General features: G+C 41.5%; 2 protein-coding genes across 3 annotated transcripts; both read left to right on the top strand.

Annotated features, from left to right (window-relative positions):
* The first annotated feature begins 473 nt into the window (after nt 1-473).
* Nucleotides 474-14,108, top strand: brca2 (BRCA2 DNA repair associated). Of its 2 annotated transcripts, none has more exons than XM_074679452.1 (27): nt 474-645; nt 1,064-1,162; nt 1,377-1,616; nt 1,767-1,830; nt 1,948-2,000; nt 2,105-2,133; nt 2,220-2,331; nt 2,414-2,469; nt 2,624-2,705; nt 2,834-3,496; nt 3,609-7,583; nt 7,757-7,855; nt 7,936-8,005; nt 8,083-8,555; nt 8,646-8,836; nt 8,922-9,109; nt 9,199-9,369; nt 11,085-11,457; nt 11,534-11,689; nt 11,780-11,927; nt 12,001-12,113; nt 12,196-12,394; nt 12,511-12,677; nt 12,816-12,954; nt 13,033-13,289; nt 13,413-13,556; nt 13,657-14,108. In XM_074679452.1, the coding sequence occupies exons 2-27, from the start codon at nt 1,108-1,110 to the stop codon at nt 13,984-13,986; spliced, it is 8,547 nt and encodes a 2,848-aa protein (XP_074535553.1). In that variant the 5' UTR covers nt 474-645; nt 1,064-1,107; the 3' UTR covers nt 13,987-14,108. The 2 variants fall into 2 exon arrangements, with proteins under 2 accessions (XP_074535553.1, XP_074535552.1); XM_074679451.1 differs by having other exon boundaries at nt 13,645-14,108.
* A 749-nt stretch (nt 14,109-14,857) lies between these two features.
* n4bp2l2 (NEDD4 binding protein 2-like 2) lies at nt 14,858-18,949 on the top strand. The gene is made up of 6 exons (XM_074678729.1): nt 14,858-15,000; nt 15,309-16,303; nt 16,423-16,547; nt 17,106-17,194; nt 17,270-17,346; nt 17,437-18,949. Exons 2-6 carry the CDS (start codon nt 15,309-15,311, stop codon nt 17,606-17,608), a joined length of 1,458 nt encoding a protein of 485 aa, XP_074534830.1. The 5' UTR covers nt 14,858-15,000; the 3' UTR covers nt 17,609-18,949.
* Nucleotides 18,950-19,891: the final 942 nt, after the last annotated feature.

The following is a 19,891-nucleotide window of genomic DNA, read 5'->3' as shown; positions in this document are numbered from 1 at the left end:
TTATATTTAACAGTAAAAACAATATATTTGTAGTTGCTTTTGTTGTTTTATCAAATACCACATTAAAAAAGCCAGTTGATTTTAAGGTCATGTTTTTACACTATTCCATTCTATTTGTAGTAAGGCCTGGCAGTAGGACAGGAAGACTAACCATGAATTTATTTTACTGATGGGTTGGGTTTATCAAGAAAATTTTTTTCTAATGTTATTTTTTTTAAACTGAAACTGTGTCTGCTCGACAGTACAATAAAATATTTTTTAAAAGTTAATTTAGGGGTAGCACAGCACAAAGACGTACACGTGTCATCATAGGTGGATTTTCTCAGATATTGTACAGGCAATAACCTGTTTTAGCTTATTCGTTTACACTAGGTTTTTCTATAATGTATTTTTATTCCATCACTGCTACCTTTATTTTTGGATTAAAGGATTTTTTTTTTTTTATGTAGTTTTAGCGTCTTTTCACAGACTCTTATTGTGAAGTCGCTCTGACTTCCGGTGCTTGGCGCGCGAGGTTTGTTTTCCTGCTGAGGCCGACTAGCAGGACAAGTTTGTGTCATTTCATTTCGTGTTTTTGTGATTTGACATCAACATTTAGTGGACACTGTGACGATATGAGAGAGGACACTCTCACACGCCGCCATGGTGAGATAAAGTTACTTTTAGTCTTTGTGTATTGCCGCTGTCTAGTTCCGTTTTTGAAGGAGTAACTGAGTTACCTTAGTCAAATTTATTGACTAACGTATTTACCAAGTCTAAATCGACTTGTTTTCTAAAATGAACAACAAACCACGGCATCTACAGGACTTTTAATTAGTTATACATACATCATACCTTATTTATGACTCGTCTTTTATGTTGTCACGTTTTTAATTTTAATGTTAGCTCATAGCGGTGAGCTACATAACGCGGGGTCGTAACAGCAGCAGACTGCTCGTACCTGAGCTGACGTTAGCGGTATAGTCTCATTTGGTTTAAAGCAAACATGTGTTATTGCTTTTGTTTCTAATTGGGTGAGTCCCTTAACTTGTCAAAGTTTACGATAAAAACGTTTTCTTCGCAGGTGTGCCATATGACAAGTTTTAGGGGTTTTACAAGTGGAGTGATATGGATTTACCCTCCAAAAGCATGTACGACACATTCAAAGATGACATCTGGACAGGTATGATGCTTACGGAAGGCCTGGGTGGTCATTCAACGATCATTTTTTTCCACTCATTTTTGTGAAAACAAGTAATTGTTTCTCAAGATCTCATTAAAAAAAAAACGTTTAGTCATTAAAAGCTGTCAAATGTTTCTGTCCAGGCTGTATTTCCGTGTTTTTTTCCAACTTGAAAATCATGAGCTCATCACCTGTTTTCATTGTCTTCAAATAGAGCTGGGACCTCTGGATCCAGACTGGTTTGAATCTCTGACAGCTCAAACCTGTAATAATGAGGAGAATGTCTCTGACCAAGATGACCTCTGTGCGAACCAAGAGGGACAGTTTAAAGCACCTTTTGACAAAACTGCAGTCAGTGCAGACAGTCAGCTGTTTTCAACCCCAAAACTCTTCAGACACAGACGAGCTGCGTCGCCTGAAACAGAGAATGAGCAGTCATTCACTGCTGAACAAGGTTCTTCTTCTTCTTTTTTATAATCATCTATTCAGACGAGTTGAAAATAATATCAATGATACTGTTATGTGTTTAAATTACATAAACTTACTTGCATTAAAAGCTTTGCTGAGGTTGGATTTATAGCTGTCTCTCTTTGGTGCGTTTCAGAAAAAGACAAGATGCCATGGACAGCAATGCAAAGTCCATGTCTGTTTCAGATGTCCAAAGAGGAGTAAGTGCAACAAGTCTGACTCTTTATGCTGTTTACAAAGAAGTATATTATATTTTTTAGGTTGATCATTTTTTCCTGAACAAATGTCAAGTATTAAAATAAGGAATATCTTGTCAGGGTCCCAGTAACCAAGTATGGCAGTGTCCAGCCCCAAAGTCTGGACAGTTTTGGTAAGATGCAGATTGATCATTGTCTCACTTATTTGATTTATGTTTTTGAAGGAGATTCAATAATCATGTCTTTATTTCTTTGTTTTCTTTTACTATTTTTACAGATCTGCTTCACACCCCACAAAAATCTCCTGTAAGTGACTTGTTTATCTTTGCACAGCCTTTATTACATTCAGAAGACGCAGATAACGTTTAACTTTTTCCTCCTTGATGATGCAGATGAGCTACGCGAGGCAGATATCTGAGAGTCTTGGTGCAACGTTACATCCTGATATAACGTGGACCAGTTCTTTGAACACCCCAACAGGAGCTCCATCCACCCTGATTTTGAGTATGCAAATAATACTTTTCTTAAATCTGTGAATGTTAAAATGGGGTGTTTGTATAACCACAACTCTGTTTCCTTTTCAAAGCCAAACAAGATGAGAGTTTCTGCCCGCAGAGTCTGTCTGCAGAGAAGAACGTTGTAGTAAGTACTCTCTGTCATGCAGACATACTGCATGCCTAACAGTAACATGTAGCTGGAGACAAGTCGTGTGTGAGATTTGGAGCACAGTTTTGACTTTCCTGAGAGATATGATGTGATTTTACTTTGATAACTTTTTTTTCCCTACCTCTCTCAGCTCGTGCGTGAGCTTTTCCCGTCTCTTTCTAATGCATCCAGAGTTGAAGTGGTGTCACCAGTGAAGCCCACTGTTCACCAAGGTGCCATGTTTTAACACTTTACTAACACCAAATTTCTTTATTTTGTGTACTTTGCTTTGCATATGGTATGGCATATGCTCATAGTGATAAAAAAAAAATTTAATAGCATCTTCCTCTACCATCAACAGGTGTGTGTTCACCTGAGTTTGCTCAGAATCCAGAATACCACGAGTCTCCCACGTCTCATCCTCATCAGAGTGATGGTGTTTGGAAACAGGAGCTCCCTCCTGCTACTGAGGATGGAGAAATTTGCACCACTGCAGCAAATCTTCATGAAGCAGATGAAAATGTTCTCTCTATGTTTTTCACAAACAGTAACTTGGCACTTAGAAAAGTCAAAGCTGACAGGAACAAAAGAAAACAAATCATTCCATCAGAGGAACCTGGCTGCAGCACCGCTGATGTCTCAGTGATGGAGGACACTGCATCCAGAGAACAGGAAACAGATGATCAGGGACCTGGACAACTTCCCTCTTCCCCACCAGTGAAAACTTGTGATAATGGAAACACACAGTGGTCTCCACTGAGTTTATCTGAAATCCCATCTTGCACCGTTTCTTGCTGGGATAATAGCGCTGCCATCCAAGTAAGAAACAATATATTTACAGAACAGTCACAAAAAGACTCAGATTCTAGTGCACAAGCCAGAAAACCTTTGAGTGTTACAGACTCCGGCTTCACCAAGAAGAAGAGGAAATTCATATACAGTGTTCAGACTCCGAAACAACCCGCTCAAGGAGAAGAGACACAGATTCAGAGGACAGTCTCGCCTCAAAGCATCCCTGATCCAGGTAAACACTTTAAATCTATACAGATTATTAATGCTTTAATGTGTTTTGTAAGAAGGGGAGGTGAAAAAAGCTGTTCTTTACTTGGTGATTTATTTTCCTTTTTAATTCTCAGGAAGAGACTCCAACACGAAACAGCTGGGAAAGGCTTCTGCTGAAGCTGATCACTGCAGCATAAATGAAAGGCAGAAACAGGACAGTGTCACTGAAGAAAACCTTCCTCCTCCTGTAGAAGCAGAAGTTCAAGATCTTGACATGTCGCAGCTTTGCAGAGATTTCGCACAAGACTTGAGTGAAATGTCAGACCCCGATCAACCAAGCAAAGCAGCAGAGGACGCCCCTCAAAGTGTCTTCTCTCCGTCAGCTTGTCTGTCGGCTATGAAACAAGCCAAGCAGAAAGCAAAGCATGCAAACAATGAGCCTGATGATGAGATCAGTGATAGGAGACATGACTCCACACTAATCCAAAGTAACCCCGTTGGTGAGGTCACAATCAGCGACAGTGGGTTTCAGTCTGCTGTTACAGACATCACTCACTTGACTGCTCCATCGTTTGCTGTTCCTGGCTCTGAAAACAACTATCAGAGTCATCAATGGGCTGGCTTTAAGAATGAAATCCACAAAGCGAACCCTACAAACAAAGAGCATCAGGATATCATTTTTCAAGAAGCTGAAACGGCTGCTAAGCTAAGCAGAGAGAGTGAGCTACACATAAAGAACACATCAACAGACGAGGCAAAGGGAGCAGTCAATAATATGAATTGCGTTCCACCTAATGGTCAACTTTGTAGCAGTCTGCCAGAGAAATCAGACATTTCCTTCCCATCCGTTCATACATCAGGCTTCAAAACGGCTTCAAACAAAGGAATACACATCTCAGCAGCCAACCTGCAAAAAGCAAAGCGTCTCTTCGAGGAGACTGAAGGAGAAAGGACTTTTAACGATAAACCGATGAGGTCGGAAAATCTGAAGCATCATGACTCTGTGACAAAAACGACTTCTAACTTGAATCAGCCTCGTGCCTCTGATGAGAAGTTATCAGATACCAGTTTCCAGTTAACAGCTTCACAGAAAGCAGATGTTTCTGAGCTGTGCACTCTTCTGGAAGAAACAGACAGCCAGTTTGAATTCACGCCCCTCAAAACTGCAAAGCCAAAACAACACTGTCAAGAAAACACTGCTTCCCTCCAGAGTGTTGACAAAGAACTGGACCCTGATTTTCTTGCAGGCATCGATTTTGATGACAGTTTTAGTTTGGAGAAGCACCAGGCGGTACCTGTGACGCAGAAGAGCACTAACTTAGATCCAGATGGTACAGGCAGCTGTGAGACTTTTAAAATCAAGAGTGAAATCACAGTGACAGAGGAAAAGGCGTCTCCTGAAGCTAAACTCCAAAATGTTAACAACACCGTACACGCTGAAATAACTCAGCCAGAATCCTCAAATCCTTTGATGCTCGGTGTAGGGTTTAAGACTGCAGGAGGAAATGTTGTGAGAGTCTCAAAAAAGTGCCTGAGCAAAGCCCGAGCTTTGTTTGCAGATTTAGAGGAAAGTCAAAACTCACCTGACGTACAGAGTAAAAACGCTGATGCTAAAGCGCAGCATCAGCAGAGTGAAGATAATCACTCGGGTTATGTTTTGAAGCAAAAAGAGGATAATGTAGAGTTAACATTCAGAGGAAATACTCCACCAGGGAAAGATGGGAGCTGTTTTCCTAACACAGAGGAGTCTGTGTGTCAGGATGAACAGGATGTGAGAGATGATGCAAGAAAGAGTTTTAACAACTCCACAATGGACACAGACTCGTGTCAAGGTGGCTTCCAGATGGCCAGTGGGAAAAAGATTTCTATTACAGCAAAAGCAATGCAAGAAGCAAACGCTTTCTTTAAAGACTGTGACGTTACAGACAGCAACACAAGTGTTCCTGTTAAAGCAAAAAGAAAGAATGAACCGTTGTGTCGGAGCGTCCAGAGGTCGGGTTTTCAGGATACACCAGCTTCAACAAACGGGAGCGTGTCTTCATCTGTAAAAACTCTTTCATGCACAACACCAAAGAATATCGACTTCCCTGACGTTGATAGATTGAGCAGTGGAGGTGGATTCTGCACCGCAAGAGGACAGAAAGTTTTGGTGTCGGATGAAGCTTTGAAGAAAGCAGAGCATCTGTTGAGTGAAAGTCATATACATGAAGACAAATTGAAACAAAAAGCATCTCACCGGAATGATCAAAAAGGACCTGACACTAACAGAGGAGGATTTCACACAGCAGGTGGAAAAAGTGTCACTATATCATCTGAGGCGCTCAAGAAAGCAGTGCTGCTTTTTAGTGAGTGTGATGAAGGCGGTGATCATTCCAAGATGCCACCTCCTAAACCAGCACCCAGGAGAAGTGGATTCCAGTCAGCGAGTGGGAAGTCTGTGGCTCTTTCACCCGAAGCTCTCCAAAAGGCAAAAGCTCTCTTTAGTGACATCAGCTGTGACAAAGAGAGCCCAGCTTTTTCTGACATGAGAAGTTCTGACAAAGAAGTAGAAAAAAGGGTTCAGAGCTCTGAGAAACTTCATTTGGGTTTCTCGACTGCGGGGGGAGTAAGAGTCCACGTGTCTGAGAAGAATCTGTTAAAGGCAAAAAACATGTGGAAAGATTTTGAAGATGATTCTATTTCACTCAAAGCAATGCAGAACTCAGATGATTTTTTTAAGGAATGTGACTTTACAGAAACGCATGATGCCAATTCAGACAAACATAAAACTCCAGCACATGTTGATGAGAAGAAAAACCTTCAAGATGACAAGGTGACAAACTTTTCTCGAAGTGGATCCTCCGAGTTTGAAAATGTGAGACCAGGTACAAACTCTGAGAAGATGAAACCTCCGAGTGGTAAAACCCCTCACAAAGGGTTTTCCGGAAACACAAACAGAGCTCCTTCAAATGAAAACCTGCCTTTGATGACAAAGCCAGGCTCCTCTCCATTGTGCACAGCATCAAACAGCTTTTGTCCCCCTGCCATTGATGAATTGAGCACTGGTGGCGGCTTCAGTACAGCCAGTGGGAAGAAAGTGTGTGTGTCTGATGATGCAATGGCAAAAGCAAAGTCTCTGTTAAGTGAAAGTGTGACATGTGAGAGCTCAAACAAGTGGCCAGATCAAGAAAAAGACCAAGTGCAAACGCAGGGTGGTGGATTTCAGACAGCTAGTGGGAAAGGAGTCTCCATTTCTTCTGCAGCCTTACAGAAAGCAAAGACTCTGTTCAGTGAATGTGATGACATTCAGGACACGATCAGTGCGAAACCAACACAAACCAAGGATTCCTGTCAGCCAGCAAGGAACCCACAGTTTCAATCAGCCAGTGGTAAGCCAGTTCCAGTTTCATCTGAGAGTCTCCAGAAGGCCAAAGCTCTCCTCAGTGACAGTGAGATTGCTGTAGATTCACCCAGCAGTGACAAGACACAAAATGAGAGGCAGAGAGGAGAGAACATACAGTGTGGTTTCAAAACTGCAGGAGGAGCAAAAGTCCAAATTTCTCATAAAAGTTTGTTGAAAGCGAAGACCCTTCTGGACGAATTCACTGAAGGGGACTTTCATGATGATTCACCAAAAGCTGAAGATGAGGAAAGAACTTGGAGTTCTGATCTCGCCACAGCCCGGTCTAAAGAAATGCCCACGGTAAATAAATCTGAAATCCTTCAAGATTCAGGTTGTACTTTCAACAAAGACAAGAAACCAACAGATGAATTAAAGCTTAAAGAAGAAAAAACATCTTCATCCAGGGTGAACAAACTTCACAGCACCCTCACAGAGGAAACGTCAGGTGCGCTGGACCATGAGACAAATCAGACAACCAGAAGTGAGTCTTCAGATTTGTGCTTACAGTCACTTCATCTTCACGGCTGCACTGAAACCCAGCAGAAGATTCTGGCTCAGGAGGCTCTGGACTGCACCAGAGCTTTGTTAGAGGACGAGTCTGTGGCTGGACAGATCCTCTGTATGTCAGAAAATGCGCCGCCGCAAGACGGTTTGAAATCCTGCAGCACTTCAGCAGAGGAGTGCAAAGGACGAGGGAAACGTCTGGCAGAGGAGCAGGATGTGGTTGGTGAGTGTTTGTTATATTTATGTCATTTTTTTTAATGCTTCGTTGATTTCTGTGTTTTCAGATCCTTTTCTCAGACATTTAAGTTTGATTAAGTTTGTGCAGCGTGAGTAAATTCTTCATTTAGCCAGCTACAAGCTTTGACTCTTTCTGTCTGTTTGTTTTAAATATTCCAGGCCAGCCTCCTCTGAAGAGACGATTACTGGAAGATTTTGACAGAAGTGTTGATGGTGCAAAAGTTTCTACTCTCTTACCAGAAACAAGCAGCCTAAACGGTAAATCACTGCAATAAACACTCCATAAAGAACATTTTTCGTCTAAGGATTAATAACATGATGTTTTTGTCTTAATAAAGGTGTAATGAAAGACCGAAGAGTCTTCAAGTACAGCAACTCTCTTCATCCAAACATCACAAGACCACACAGGTAAGTTTTGCCGTGCTTTGAAGCTGCTTCTCACTAAAGGTGGTCTCCTGTTTGTGATGCATTGTTTCGTCTTACAGGAGTGGAAACCAGTTTACAGAAAGTCGATTTCAAAAGACAACGCCGACGCAACACTCGGCGCCAGGAGGCAGCAGGTCAGCACAGACCAGGACACCGGCATTTGTTCCTCCATTCCTCAAAAATCCAAAGACGGAGAGCCGCAAGAATGCTATGCACTTGGAGAACATAAGAACACCTCCTGCGTTTGTTCCTCCGTTCAAGAAACAAAGAACTATTGTCCAAGAGAGCTCTTCTAAACCACAGGAGGGGGAGGATAAACACTGCAGTGCTGTTGGAATGCCAGCTAACAGCAACACTTATGTTCCACCCACTAAGAACACACAGAGCCCTGCAGATAGATCTTGTAATGCTGAAAGCAAAGAGACGGTGGCCTTGAATGACATGAAAGATGATCCTGTCAATAATGAAAACCTACCTACTGGTTGTGCATCAGAGGACTCGCATCCTGATGAGATGTTGTGCAGAAGCAAAGGTGAATTAACCTCTTCATTGAGTCTGTATCATACGCTGAAGATGCACTGCACAGGTGTCATTATAAATAATGTGTGTTTATGCTGTTCAGAAATGTTGCAGAATCTTCACAACATCGAGCTGGCACGAGACATGCAAGACATGAGGATCAGGAAGAAGAAGCGTCAGACCATCAGACCTCTACCAGGAAGTTTGTTTCTCACCAGAACATCAGGTGTGTCAAGGATACAGCTGAAAGCCGCTGTTAATGGAAGACATCCTGGAAGATACACGCAAAAACAGGCAAGGAGAGAGCCGCAGGTTCATTTGGCAGTGTAAACACTTTGAAATCTCAATTGTTTTAACACATTCATGTTTTCTGTTTCAGCTGTATGGATATGGAGTTCATGAGCATGTGTCTGAGATCAGTGGCGAGACTGCAGAATCCTTTCGCTTCAGGTTACAGCAGTTCATTAGACAGGAAGCATTTATAGATGGAGGTGGTGTTCAGCTAGCTGATGGAGGGTGGCTGATCCCCAGCAATGATGGGACTGCAGGGAAACAGGAGTTCTGCAGGTGCTTACTGTGTGATATCTTGGTACAGCATAAAAATAAACACTACAGGCTGATTGTACAGAAACCATCTCACTCTGTGGTCTCTACAGAGCGCTGTATGACTCTCCGGGTGTGGATCCCAAACTGATCAGTGAGGAGTGGGTGTACAACCACTACAGATGGATCGTGTGGAAGCAGGCATCAATGGAGAGATCGTTTCCAGACACGATGGGCAGCGTCTGTCTCACTCCGGAGCAGGTTCTCCTACAACTCAAGTACAGGTACACACGGTTATAGTCATTTTACGCGGATGACACCATCCTTTACATCTCAGGTTCCTCTCTTCTGAGTGTAGTCAACCAACCTGCAAACTGCTTTTAACACTGTCCAGAAAAGTCTTTAGCCCCGTTTCCACCAAGCAGACTGGTTCGGTTCGTCTCAGTACGGCACACATTTTGTGGCGTTTCCACTGACTTATCCTGGGGCAGATCTCCAAAAACTGAGACGAGCCGTCCCACTTTTTGGAACCCTTTTGTATGGGTGCTAGACTGAACCGATCCGCTCTTAGAAGGTGGAGCTACAACACTGCATACAATTGATTGATCAGTAGAATCGTCACTTTACTGTGCGACAGAAGCTGCTATATTTCTCCTGGCGGCACGCAGACTTCTCTGAACCAAAGCTTGATTGCACTTTGTGACAAAGAGCCACATGCCAATCACAGAGAGGACATTTGCTGCATGTCTTCCATCTGTGCTCTTTGTTTGCTGTGTCATGTTTGTCTTCTTTGTTGGATTTATTAGCGGGGTACACTGTCGCGCTGCTATGGTGTCACGTTAGTATTTAACAGCTGCGGCTTTCGGCATCCGGCTTACATGCCGCCTACCACCAGAGGGCACAGTTTACTGTGAGAACGCAAATGGGGTCAGGCTTAACGTACCAAACAGTGCTGAACCGAACCGGACTGCTTGGTGGAAACGCAGCCTCTGTAAACTGAGGCTGGTTTTAAAGGATGATAAAACAAAAGCAATGTACTTCTCTAGATCTAAGAGGACAGTAGAGGATAAATGTCATCTTTTTCCTCTGTCAAATGAGTGGATTGAATGGGTCCATTCTTTCAAACACCTTGGTTCCTCTTGGATGAAAACCTTTCTTTTAGCCATCACATTCAGAACTTATAAAAAAAAAAACTGAGGGTGAAGCTAGGCTTTTTTACAATTACAAAGGATGTTTTTAATTTGTTGCTTGGAAAAAAAATGATTCAAGCAATTTTTTAATCTGTTCTTGACTATGATGACATTCTTTTTATGCAAGCTTCACCTGCCTCTCTAAAAATGCTGTACTTAGTTTACCATGCTGCATTGCACTTTGTTTTGGTATCAGGATTTCGCACACATCACTGTGTCTTGTATGAAAAAGTTGTCCTGTCTCCCCTACATTATAGAAGAATGAAGCATTGGTATATCTTTCTTTATAAGGCCATACTAAATGATTTGCAGTCTTATTTATGCTCTTTACTGACCCCTAAGGTTGTTGCTGGCTGTAACATTTAGTCAAACTGTCAGATTTTATTTGTGGTTCCTCAAACTCGCTCTGTCTTTGGTCAAAGAGCTTCAAGTGTTTTTGCTCCTTCATCTTGGTCTGAGCTTCAAGGCCATTTGAAACTGAACAATCATGTTAGCTTGGACTATTTTAAAACTAGGATCAAGGATCACCTGATGAGCCCGTGCGCTTGTTTTACTGCCGAACACTGCTAATTTATGAGCTTGTTGTATTGTTGATTTATTTCCATCTATTGTCATCTGTGTGAAACTTTCTTATGCTGCCGTCTTGGCCAGGACTCCCTTGTAAAAGAGATCTTGCATCTCAATGGGATTGTTCCTGGTAAAATAAAGGTTACATAAACTTATGGTATTGCTGTTAGCTGGCAAGAAATCCAACAATCCTTCTCAAAATGTATAGATTAAAGTTTTGATTATTTCACTCCTTTGTTTAGATATGATGTTGAGGTGGACAACAGTCGCAGGCCAGCTCTGAGAAGGATCATGGAAAAGGACGACACAGCAGCCAAAACCCTCGTCCTTTGTGTCTGCGGGGTCTTCTCCAGGGGTCAGTCCTCAAAAAGACAGAGCTTCGCTGACACCAAGACTCCACAAGGTGGCGACGCTCGAGTGGAAACCACATGTGCAGTTGTGTGGCTGACAGATGGATGGTACTCCATCAAAGCACAGCTGGATGAGCCTCTGACTGCCATGCTTCACAAAGGGCGCTTTGCTGTGGGTGTGAAGCTTATCACCCATGGGGCTCAGCTGGTGGGATCTCAGGATGCCTGCTCCCCTCTGGAGGCCCCTGAGTCGCTCATGTTAAAGGTGAGTCTGGAGCCCTAAGTTGGTTCATTATTTTATAAGATATCTGGATAACATGTTTACTCGTTGATTGTTTAAGATCTGCGCTAACAGCACCAGGATCGCACGGTGGGATGTTAAGCTGGGGTTCCACAGGGATCCACGGCCGTTCCTGCTTCCTGTTTCCAGCTTGTACAGCAATGGAGGGCCAGTAGGATGTGTGGACATTATCATACTGAGAAGCTACCCCATACAAGTATGTGCCGTCTTTCTACATATATCGCTACTGTTCCTCTTGATATAATGTTTGATTGACTCCTGACTGCCTTCTCGCCGTGTTTCTCAGTGGATGGAGAGAAAACCAGATGGTGGCATTGTGTTTCGTTCAGTTCGTGCTGAAGAAAAGGAGGCGAGACGATACAGCACCAACAAACAAAGAACCATGGAGGCCCTGTTTGCCAAGATTCAGGCTGAATTTGAAAAGGAGGAGAAAGGTAGGGGTTTTGTTCTCAGGATATTAAATGTAGGCTCAACAACATGTATAAACATAACACATTTCATCTTCAGGTAAGAGCAAACTTCCACGAAGAAGACGAACACTCAGTCATCAGGATATTTTAAGTCTTCAAGATGGAGAGGAGCTCTATGAAGCAGTGGGAGAAGACCTGGGTTATCTCGAGGTGATAAAGGATTTTTTATTTTGCTGTTTATTTAATTGCATTCATGATTGCAGGTTTAATCTGTTTGATTTTCGTGTCAAAGGCTCAGCTGAGTGAGCAGCAGTTGGAGACTCTTCATAGCTACAGGCGGTCTCTGATGGAGAGGAAGCAGGCCGAGCTGCAGGATCGATACAGACGAGCTTTGGAAAGCGCAGAGAACAGCGAAGGTGGCTGTCCTAAGAGAGATGTCTCACCTGTATGGAGGCTCTGCTTTGCAGACTCCATGGGACATCCTGGCAGCAGTAAATCTTCTTTATGTATTCATTTAAATACAGTACAGTCTCCTGTCTTTTGATAAATTCTAAATTACAATGCTGATTTCAATTTTGTTGGTTTGATGTTTATTCTTTTTTTAAAGTTTACCAGCTGAGTCTTTGGCGACCTACTTCTGACCTTCAGTCTTTGCTGAAGGAAGGCTGCCGTTACAAAGTATATAACCTCAGCACTTCAGAGGGAAAGAAGCTTTCTGGGGGTGAAAATATCCAGCTGACTGCCACTAAGAAAACCCAGTTTCAGGACCTACAGGTACTGTTTACACTGACTGTCTTGATGCAAATATAGAACTTAAGATACATTTAGATGAATATGGAAATATTCATGTTAACTTTAATTTGCTTTGTCATTCTATCAAATGATATTCTGTCACTTTATTTTAAATCTCAGGCTTCTCAGGAATGGTTATTAACACGTTACCAACCAAGGGTTTCCACACAGTTTGTGGATCTTCATAATCCAGATTTCCAGCCTCTGTGTGGGGAGACTGATCTCACAGGATTCATCATCAGCATCATCGATGGACAGGGTGGGTGCTTAAACCATCTCAGCTGTTGCTTCCGTAAATATATTGTTGACTAAATGGTCAAATGGTCTTTGAACACAGGTTCCTCTCCTGCGTTTTATTTGGCTGATGGGAAACTGAACTTTGTCAAAGTGCGCTGTTTCAGCAGCCTGGCTCAGTCTGGTTTGGAGGATGTGGTAAAACCACGCACCTTGTTGGCTCTGAGCAACCTGCAGCTGAGAGGTCAATCCACACATCCCACTCCTGTTGTGTACGCCGGAGATCTGACCGTCTTCACAACAAACCCCAAAGAGATTAATCTTCGGGAGTCTCTCAACATACTTAGAAACTTGATACAGGTGAAGTTCTAAAATTCTGAATCTCTTATTCTGTTAAGGTTTTTGAAACAGCGTTGACTTATGTGCAGTTAAATATAAAATTACCCTCTGTAACACTAACTCTAATTTTCATTGTGTTTTCAGAGTCAGGATAACTTCTTCCATGCTGCAGAGGAGAAGCTGTCACATTTACTCAGCTCTGATGGCCCACTCTCCATCTCCTCTCCAGCTCTGCAGACAGGGACCCCAGCTTCCTCAACAGAAAGGAGACAAAGCATAAAGACAAGTGTAAGTTCACGGTGATATCTGAAGTTTTTTTCATAAATTTTCTTTTTAAACTGCAAGATTTAGAGTTTTTTTTTTTTCTTTTGTGCAGCTAATTTCTCAGCACCAAGTCAGAAGTCTTGGATCTTTCGCACCTGTCAGCAAGACTCCTTCATCAGCAAACGGTTCAGAAGAGAAAGACCCGACCAGCCTGAAGAGAAAGAGAGCCATTGACTATCTCTCGCGTATTCCATCTCCCCCTCCTCTCACGCCTCTGGTCTCACTGAGTTCTCCGTGTGTGAAAAAGACATTTAACCCTCCTCGAAGGTCTGGGACACCAAGCACTTTTAAAACTGTACGAACGCCAGCTGCAAAACCCATCAAGCCCCCTGTAGAGGAGGAATGGGTGAATGATGAAGAACTGGCTATGATTGATACTCAGGCTTTACTGTGAGAACATATGACTGTACTGTACAAGCAAATATATATAATGTAAATAATTGTACAAAGAAGTGCGGTGGTATGTGTAAATATTTTGTTGTTTTGTTGTCTAAATGGACTCATTAAAAAAGGTGAAAACCCTTAAAAGCAGTACTAATATTCATCACTCCATAGTGATCTGCATTCTTTTCTTTAGGCTATTATTTTCTTTAAGGTAAGACTCCAATACACAGACTTTAAGTGGCATAACTGCAATTTACTTAACAGATTTACCTCCTTTTTTGTTGAAATCCATAATTAATGCTCTTCAATTGAGATAACTATGTGCTACATTACTTCTCTATCACCTAAAATTGAATATCTTTTTAGATGGCAAAAAAATATAAAGTCTTGAGTAAAACAGGACTTTTTGGGCTTGTTATCTTGGGTTTCCAAAACAGAAATTTTCAGCCCTTTGGACTATGAAATAATCAAAATGATTATTCGCAGCATTTTTAAGAAAGAGAAAGTTTTTTAAACAAAATGGCCAGTTACACAATAAAAACACAACACAAAGCCAGTACTTAAACAGTGAAATGGCAGAGGAGAACATAACAGAACAGACTGAGAGGGTAAGAGAGATTATAGATTTACAGATGAAAACAAATAGATTTTTTTAAAGGTAGATAAATAAAAGGAAAAATTGTGATAACAGTAGTAAAAGCCAAAAGTGCAAATTGAGAGTGATATTAAGTTCAGCAAAGTGACAAAAGTAAATAAGGTAAAGCTTATATCTGGGGCATGTCGGAGTGTTTTAAAAGTGACAAAGGGAAGATGCAAGAAATGGAACTTCTTATCCATAAATTCGCTGTTGTTTCCCGGTTTCCCGGCTGCTTCATCTCATGTCTGTCCAGCTGGTGGCGCTGACTGATGCACGGCAGTGAATGAAGCGAAGAAGACTGACGTAACTTCCGTAAACACGCGCCCATATGTACCGGGTGTATTTTTTGTCGATGTATCCGATTTATATGTTTCTTAAACGTCTACGGTAAGTTGTAATGCAATGCTGCCTTAAATCTTTGAAGTTTTATTGAAGAAGAATATTAATTTAATTTACGTTTTTTTATTCATTAGCTTTTGTTACATATTGCTCGTGAATGACCGCTGTCATTTGGCTTGTTTCGGTTTTAGTTTTAGGTAATGTGCGTTTCAACCCCCAAAAACCTATTAACGCATTAAACATTAACTTTAACCATCATATTTTATTATAAATTATTTTAGAGTTTATTTGTGCATAATTAAGTGTCTTTTGGGCTTTAAAAGTTGAAAGTTCTGTTCCCATCTGTTTTCATGCAGATGTCTCATACCGAGTCCTCCAGCACAGTCGCTAACGACACAGGAAACCGCGGCGTGAGTGAAAAAGGTAAAGATGGTTCAGATAACCCCAGCAGTCCCGACGAAATTGTGAGAGAGCGAGTATTAAAAGAGGTCGGACTCACCAGTTCCACCTTCATTGGTCCAGCACTTCCTCCAGAAACATCCACAGCCAAATCTGACCCCGAAGATACACTGAGCGAGTTTTACAAAGAGCTGGAGCAGATCGATACCCCTGATGGGAAACCAGATGAAGGGTTTGTGCAACCTACCATACCTCTCACACCATCAAACAGCAAAGAGACTTGTGATGCCAGTGAGCAAAAAATAGTAAACACCAGCGTAACTGCGGATACAGACGGCTGTCAGAGAAGTAGTGGACAGAAAAAGCCATCCAGGCCACACTGGTATAAGAATGAGCCTTACCCTCCCAGAAGACCAAGACCGGACCAGGATCAGAGCTCTGCAAGGAGTGCCTCGCCTCATAAACAAAGGCATTATCCTGAAAAGCAGAACAGGCCACCAAACACAAGATTTCACCAACCACCATATCCTCCTCCTCTTCCCTTACATTTATTACCAAATCAGCAGAATCCCTCTTCACATGTGAATCAGAACTTGACTGGTTCAGACATCACCAACCAGCAGCAGGAGGATTCTTATCTCCCACCATTCACTAACTTCCCTCCTCCAAATCTATGCAACCAACCACCTCAAGGCTTTCACAGAGACTCTCCATGCCACTTTGACAGGGATGAACGGGTCCCTGGCTACAGTGTTCACTTGGAAGACAGAGACTTTGGGTGGTCGACTGATAGAAAAGAGCAGTGGTGTCACTTTAGTGAAGATTATGACTGGCGCCACAGAGAGTCAGAGAAGGAACAGCAGCACTGTCAGCATTTTGATAACACTAGTTCCTCCTTGGTGCTGATCTTGATGAGGGGACTACCAGGATCTGGGAAATCCACTCTGGCCAGGTACCTCTGTTTGTGGTCCTCAGATGAGCAAAGAAATGTCATTGCAAAAAAAGTGAAAAAAAAAAAAATTAGGGAAATGAATGTATCATGCTTACATTTATGCCCCTTCCTCCTGACAGAGAGCTGCTCTCAACTGGTCCCAGTGGACTGATACTGAGCACAGATGACTACTTTTCTCACAGAGAGGGATACCGCTATGACCCATGCCTCCTGGGGGCAGCTCATGAATGGAACCAAAGAAGAGGTATTTACAGGCTCATGAACCTTCTTATCATAAAACAGCATTTTCATCAAAATTCAGCCTGGTATGTGTTGCTGTTTTTACATATTGAGGCTTTTTTCTGCAACTATAAGTAAAATAACTACTGGAAATCAATCAAAAGACAGCTACTTAAAATTAAAGGTGTGCTGCTTGTTTATGTCATTTCTTTTTCAAAGAAGCAGTCTTGATTTCTGTTTTATTTCACAAACTTTTGTCTAAGTATTTTTCAAACTTTAAAGGACTTGTGCAGAAAACAGCTGTTGATCAATCATTAAAATGATCTGTGATGAAATTAAATGATCAGATAATTCTTTGGTAATGCAATACTTCAATCGGAAAAGTCACAATTCTCTGATTTTCTGCCATCAGGAAAATGACTTTCATCACATCTCCAAAAAACACTCTTTCAGCTTTATAAATAGAGGTGTGGGAACAAGTCCTCCCAAGTTGCTGACTCATCATGTCAACGATAATGGTTTTGATAGATTTGTACTCTATTGTCACCACCTACAGAGCTTTGTTGTTTTTTTCCTCTTTTAGCTGAAGATGCTATGCATGATGGCCGATCTCCCATTATAATCGATAACACAAACATCCAAGCATGGGAAATGAAGCCGTATGTTAAAATGGTAAGTGCAAGGTTTTTACAAACAATACTAGAGTAAAGATGCGCCACACTCCTACTCATGGAAAATTTATTTCAGGCCCTGAAGAGAGGATACAAAGTGGATTTTTGTGAGCCTAACACCAGCTGGAAGTTTGATCCATATGAGCTGGCCAAGTATGAATTTTTTATTCTTTTTTTACACACACATACAGAGTTTGAATGATGAACTGGAGCTTACAAAGCTGCTCTGTTTTCCCTTTCCAGGAGAAATACACACCGTGTTCCTCAGGGAACAATATCTCAGATGATGGATCGGTTTTCATTCCCCATATCTGTGGACATCGTGTTGAGTTCACAGGTGCCGCCTCATGTGAACCAGAGACATCAGCCACGGAAGCCAAGGGAAAATAGAGATGTTAGTAATGCATACAGATGATTAACCAGCTTAATGATTGCCAGGAAGAACAAAACCTTTATAATGATTTTAGATTTGTAAGTTGCTGTTTCTGCTAATTTTTTCTAAATTATTTTGTTAATTGTGATTTTTGTAAAGAGAAAGATTTATTTTTAAGGAATTTTTGATAACTGTTGTATGTAACATCTATGATGTTATAATTCTTCTGCATCATTGTCACATTTTGTATTAAATGTCTGCTGTTGCAGACAGTTATTTCATAGTATGTGGGCTCTGTTCAAATGGAACAGCTTGGAAACTCTCAGGGCTATCTGTGACTGCCTTGTGTCTGTCACATTCGATTTCCAGTTAAAGTTGTTTTCTGTGTCCTCCGATACCTTGAAGTCAGCAGAACAGATGCCACAGTTGTCAATACTGCTAAACCACAAGATTATAGAAACAAGAGCTTCAAAGTCATGAAACTCTTTGGTTCTGCTCACTCCCTTTTAATTTGCAGGGCATGAGTTATTTTAATTAAGGTAGCCTTAGCGTGACAAATCAATTATCTTTTAAAGTTCACAAACATAACATCTGCCAGTAATTTCTAAGGAAACATGTCTGTGTATTTTAGCCCTAACAAACCTTGTCAAGGTCTCAGAATGCCCTGAGAGCTTGGATTGACTCCTCTAGTATCCCCATGACACCAAACAAAAAAAGAGACCTCATCAGGGTAAAAGCTCTGACCTGAGCAGCAGTCGCTGTGGAGAGGACTGTGTTTGAATGCACATATTACTCTGCTATTGTGTCTCACAGGAAATTACATTTTGCCTCAGTATTCCCTCTAGTGTTCATTAAAGCAGCACACTGAGTGGCCTTTTGTTGACTTTTCCAATCAGTAAAGCCTACGGAGGACTGGGAATTATTTATCTCTGGACCTCAGATTGTTTTTACCATTGGAGCATGAAAATTAAATCTAGCTGTCATTAAACAGTACAATAAATGAAGCAAGGTGTGTTTAAGAGACATACTATTCCAGACCCCAGTGTGTAGTGCTTCCTGTGGGAAGGTTTTAATGCAGAGCTCTCTGTGACAGATTTAGGTTACCTCTCCTTCTCACAGCTTCACACCGTGCAAGCTCCACAATTTCAGGTTTAAAAATAGCACAAGAGTAGAGCAATAGCATTAGGGAGCACGTTGTCTGATATATTTATGTGTGGAAAAAAATGATCTGTAGAGGCTAACGAGGTTTATACAGTAACAAAGAAGTCTGCAGTTGTTTTTTGTTTTTCTTGAGACTTTCAGACCATGTCGAGCTGCATCTGAGAGTGTTTCATTTACCCAGCGAGCTTTAATTTGCTGAGCAGCATCATGATCTCGCCACCAGCTGCGGGTCTCCATTAAGATAACAATGACTGATCGTTTTCTCATTAAAGGTTAGCATGAATATAGATGTGGAATATTTTGCTGCCTCGTAGTGCTCTCTGACACTCTGATGACTCAGACTGCGGTATACATTGTTCTCATCTGCAGCTTCGGTTCTCAAGAGGTTTATTAACACAGCTCTGACCTTCATCTACGGAGTCCAGGGTTGATGTAACTTTGCGCATAAAGACAACAATGTGAGTTTGCTGTAATCTGTAGGATGAGAAATAAACTTTATTTATGTGCAAGGATTCAGTTTAAGCTGTTACCCCCCATACAATTCTGTTTGATAGATAATCTCAAAGAGCTCCATGATTAGTTACAAACATAAAAATGTCTCTTTTTCAAGCCGATGCCTTCAGCATCATCTCACTTTCTAGTAAATGTGGACAGAAAGAAATCTAGTTTTGTGTTGGAAACGCTTGGAGACTTGGTATGTTGAGAAATTTTGTTTGTCCCTGAGAGATTTCTAAGTTTTAACACTCTTTTATCAAATTTGCAGTACACAAAAGCCAGCAATGTGCTCTTAAAAACAGGATTCTGATCATGCATTAATCTGTAGCTATCACTGCACTCTAATAATGTTGATTATCTTGTCATAAAATAGATTTCAAATGGGTTTGCTTTTAACCAGAAAGAAAATCAAGTTGTTCTCTAAGCCAGGAGCAGGATATTAGCCGGTGTCTTCATTGTAAATGTAAAAGCTTTGACCTTTGCAATCCTGCTGGTATTCAACATCCCAGACATGATCAGGCAGTCAGGCATGTCTGAGATGAACTTCTCTATAAGAGAGTCTATTATCTATTTAAAAACTGAGCAGACATCCTGAAAACTCCATCAAGGTCGGAACTCAGACACTCTTGTTTTGATCTGAAATGTCACTATTAGGGAATCCCAAAGCTT

The sequence above is a fragment of the Halichoeres trimaculatus genome, unplaced genomic scaffold, assembly GCF_033239565.1.
Source record: "Halichoeres trimaculatus isolate MK-OKI-2021-1 unplaced genomic scaffold, fHalTri1.1 fHalTri1_scaffold_9, whole genome shotgun sequence".
Taxonomy (NCBI): Eukaryota; Metazoa; Chordata; class Actinopteri; order Labriformes; family Labridae; genus Halichoeres; species Halichoeres trimaculatus.
Note: the sequence above shows the minus strand (reverse complement) of the source record. Positions and strands in the feature narration are given on the sequence as shown.